A 4,102-nucleotide genomic window follows, 5' to 3' on the forward strand; every position below is an offset into this window, starting at 1 on the left:
ATGTTCATAGTCTTCCTCTCAAGAGATTGCATAATGCTGAATTTTCATGAACTGCAATGTTTTTGGTTTTATGTCAGTGTTTTATGATACATTATATACAGTATTATATTTGTTTTAACTGTATAAATTTGCAGTTTAAATAATATTCATGAAAAATGTAATGAAATTAAAACAATTATAAATCATTATTCAGCAAAAAAAGAATAGAATAAATAAAAGCACAAGTTGTTGGAAAGTATGTATAAGGTGTCAATTATAAGTAAGTACTGTGTTAAAGCTTATAATAGCACCAATTGAATCAACACAAACAACATTTCTGAGGAAAAATATTAATTATAAGTAAGCTTACACTTATTCTAAGTTAGATCCACTATTGTATGCTGTTGCCGTATGGCAACATATCATAAAGTACCTTAAAATAATATTTTTTTCAAAAATTTTTTTTACAGCACTTCAAGTTAAGCCATTCTTAGAAAAGAAAAAGATTCAAATATTTTTTTCTATAGGTCTATCATAATGCGTGCGGTAGGGATAGTTCACCCAAAAATGAAAATTTGATGTTTATCTGTTTACCCCCAGGGCATCCAAGATGTAGGTGACTTTGTTTCTACAGTAGGACACAAACGAAGATTTTTAACTCGAACCATTGCAGTCTGTGCAATGTTATTGTGAATGCTTCATCCATGTCTTTGTTTATTATTATTATTATTATTTTTTATTTTTTTTTTGGACCTCAAATTAATCAAAATGTCCTAACTGGATCTTCCAGTGAGACGACAGACTTCTCTCTGGTGAACTCCAGTCATCTAGTCCATTTAATCCTAGCCCCTATGTTTCATGATATGATTCATCATGACCGCAAGCGCAGAATGGTTCAATTGACCAATCAGAATGAAGTTTTCCCAAGAATACTGATAATGGTAATAATGATCCATGTTGTTAGCATGTATGTTAACTTCCAAAATAATAGTCGCAACAGGTGATGCGAAGAGGATTAGTAGTATATCAGTTATTAGCTTTCTTTGCTCTTGTATGTTTTTCTTTTTGTAAACATGGCCAGGAACTGAATCTAGTTTTATGATGGGTCCATGCAGGTAAAGGGCTATTAGCAGGACCACGCTTCACTGAGCAATGAGACAGAAATGTATCTTAGCATAACAATGAAGCTAATACCTGTGTGGCCACAGGCTGCAGTGAGCTTTGGCTATGAGCACATTCTGTTCTCTCCCAGTGGGCTCATCTGACCCTTAATGAACCTGCACACTGAGAAGTGTTTTTTAGTATGCATTTTGTTCTTCTGGACACGAGATGGAAGATTACCTATAAAGAAACACAAGTTGCTACAGATTAATTTGGGGTTTCCGAACAAACTATAAAAGAGAAATTTAATTTTTGTACTCTGCACTAATGATTAAAAATAATTTTTGTTAATTGAAATAAAGCTGATGTAAGATCTGATAAGTAGTGAAATCACTAAACTAAAACTGAAATAAAATTAAAACTAAATAGTAATAAAGAATCTAATAAAAATTGACATGCACGCAAAATGACTAAAACTTAAAATGAAAACTTCTACTTCAAAATATGATTAAATACTGTGATAGTATATTAATAGTAAAATTATCACTTTTTGGAGAATTATTTTTTACTCATACAAAATGCTAGAATAGCTCTATAATAATCATTGGTAGCAGTGCCAGCTAATTCTTTCGCTGCTTATGGTATATTATTTTTTTCCCATTAAACATCTCACAACAGCCACAGATTTCTATGTTTTTAAATCCGAAATAAGTTGGTTCAGTCAAGCAATACATTTTTTTAAATATATGTTTTTGGTGGAATTTTGTCGAAAGTATGTGGTTTTGTCTCAATCTTATCTTGCACTACTATTTTCAGTTGACAGTTATCCGTCCCTTTCTCAGAAGTGCAGTTGTGACACAACAACCAGTTTAACTGACTTTGGTGTTTGTCTAGAAATTGGATTCAGAGCCTTTTTCCAATTTGAATATTTAGTTTCAGGTGAAGCTCATGTCAAATTCATGTGTAAAAAAACCCAATGAATCATGATTGAAATCATAAATCATTTGTCCATCAATTGAGGTTTCATTTCGTAGCTTTTGCATCAAAAATGAGAATGGCACAGAAAACATGTTGACTTTCAACAAACAATGAGTGCTTGAAATTTGAATATCAAATCAGCCTGCAAATCAGCCAGGCAAAATTGATGATTCAAATAATATTAAAATATTGAGGGTCAGAATAAAAAGCTACTCCAAACACCCTCTCAAGTTTCAATCAAAAAATGTAAATGCAAAAATCAAACCTATACAAATATGATGAGAATGTGAGTGTACATATGTTTACTTCAGGCTTTGTCTGCTTACTATGTATCTCACGTTACCTTTACAGGATGTTTTCACAAACACATTGTATTTACAGTCATGTCTTTTATTGTGCGTTTTAGTGAGTGCTTTGGAAACTGTCACCAGCAAGTATGGAGACACCATTGAAATCCCATGCAACAACGGGCGTGTCGTGGAAGCAGAAGTCACATTTGTAAAATGGAAATATGTAAGTTTGAGGTTCACTCATTTTCTGTCATTTTAAAGTTGCGGTGTGTAATTTTTCCAGATTCTTAAAAAAAAGCAACTATTTCCGAACAGGTTTCCCTAATACTACTGCCATTTCACCCACTGCTATTGTTCAGACAAACTACTCCAATTCCTAGCTAAATTTATGCTGTTAGCTAAACAGTTTTGAAAGCACTAAAGATCCACCATGTTTACATCTGAACAGGAATGTCAGCATATGAATGGTGTACTTGTACCATTCTCTGTTAAACATTATTTTTTTGCTCACTAGGACAAAGATGGCAACATACTGGTGAAACATCGGGATCAGAATGCCACTGTTTCCAACGATGTGAACTACAAGAACAGAGTCAGTATTAAAGATTTCAGCCTCGTCATCACACAAGTGGCCATGGCCGATCAGAGAACCTTCACCTGCATGGTGGTGGTAGAAGAAGACATTTTGGAGTATCCTGTTCAACTGGCCATTTACAGTGAGTATCATACACAGTAGCACTGACCAAAAATCTAGAATGTTTTAATATTTATAAAGACAATAATTCTAATAACAGTACTTAAACAGTACAGTATTTTTCCTATTTATTACTGTAAAGCTGCTTTGACGCAATCTGTATTGTTAAATATATAAATAAAGATGACTTGACTGGACTGAAAATTATTATATTGGATGCATTTATGAACTACCGTGTCCAACAAATGTTCCTTTTATTTTCAGAGGTTCCATCACAACCTCAGATTACAAACCTAACGACTGTGATGGCAATCGGCAAACCAACTACGGTAGGTTGTGTAATCAAGTCCACAGATTATAAAATAGTTTATTTATGGTTTATATATCACATACACATACAGCAAGAATATGCATTAAAAACTCAATTAGAACTCAAATATATTAACTTCTTACAATCTGAACCATAAATTATGAAATGCAGTGCTTTGGAATTCCTCTCTTAAAGGGGTCATATGATGCGATTTCAAGTTTTCCTTTCTCTTTGGAGTGTTACGAGCTCTTGGTGCATAAAGAAGATCTGTAAAGTTGCAAAGACTAAAGTCTCAAATCCAAAGAGATATTCTTTATAAAAGTTAAGAGTCAACCACGCCCTCCTAAAACGGCTCATTCTAACACGCCCCCACATGTCTACGTCACTATGTGGAAATATTAGCATAATGCCGCCCAAATGTGCACGCAAAGAAAGAAGGCGTGGTTTCAGGAACAGCAGTAGTGTTGATGCAGCCATGTCAGGGAGACGCTGTGTATTTCAGTGCGAAAGCAAAAGCACTTTATTTGGCCTTCCGGAAGTAGATGCAATTAGGAATCTTTGGTTAAGATTTATTTACAACAGAACAGCACAACCCAGATGTTCGAATTTGTGCAACGCATTTTATGGACGACAGTTTTTTGAACCTAGAAGAGTACAAGGCTGGCTATGCACAAAGGCTATTTCTAAAAAAAAAAAAAAGGTAAATTCCGACTTTGCTATGACAATCTGGCGCTTCTGAATCAGCGACTG

At 34.0% G+C, this 4,102-nt stretch overlaps 1 protein-coding gene across 2 annotated transcripts in view; it reads left to right on the forward strand.

The window, feature by feature from the left end:
• Positions 1-4,102, forward strand: part of LOC107662775 (CD166 antigen homolog A-like) — a 27,022-nt gene that overhangs the window by 12,041 nt on the left and 10,879 nt on the right. For both annotated transcript variants that reach the window (XM_016452868.1, XM_016452869.1), the window contains exons 2-4: positions 2,465-2,571; positions 2,863-3,064; positions 3,307-3,371. In XM_016452868.1, the coding sequence (XP_016308354.1) occupies positions 2,465-2,571; positions 2,863-3,064; positions 3,307-3,371 (374 nt within the window). The remainder of the gene's footprint in view (positions 1-2,464; positions 2,572-2,862; positions 3,065-3,306; positions 3,372-4,102) is intronic.

The sequence above is a fragment of the Sinocyclocheilus anshuiensis genome, unplaced genomic scaffold (genome assembly GCF_001515605.1).
Source record: "Sinocyclocheilus anshuiensis isolate Anshui unplaced genomic scaffold, SAMN03320099.WGS_v1.1 scaffold1144, whole genome shotgun sequence".
In the NCBI taxonomy this organism is placed as follows: Eukaryota; Metazoa; Chordata; class Actinopteri; order Cypriniformes; family Cyprinidae; genus Sinocyclocheilus; species Sinocyclocheilus anshuiensis.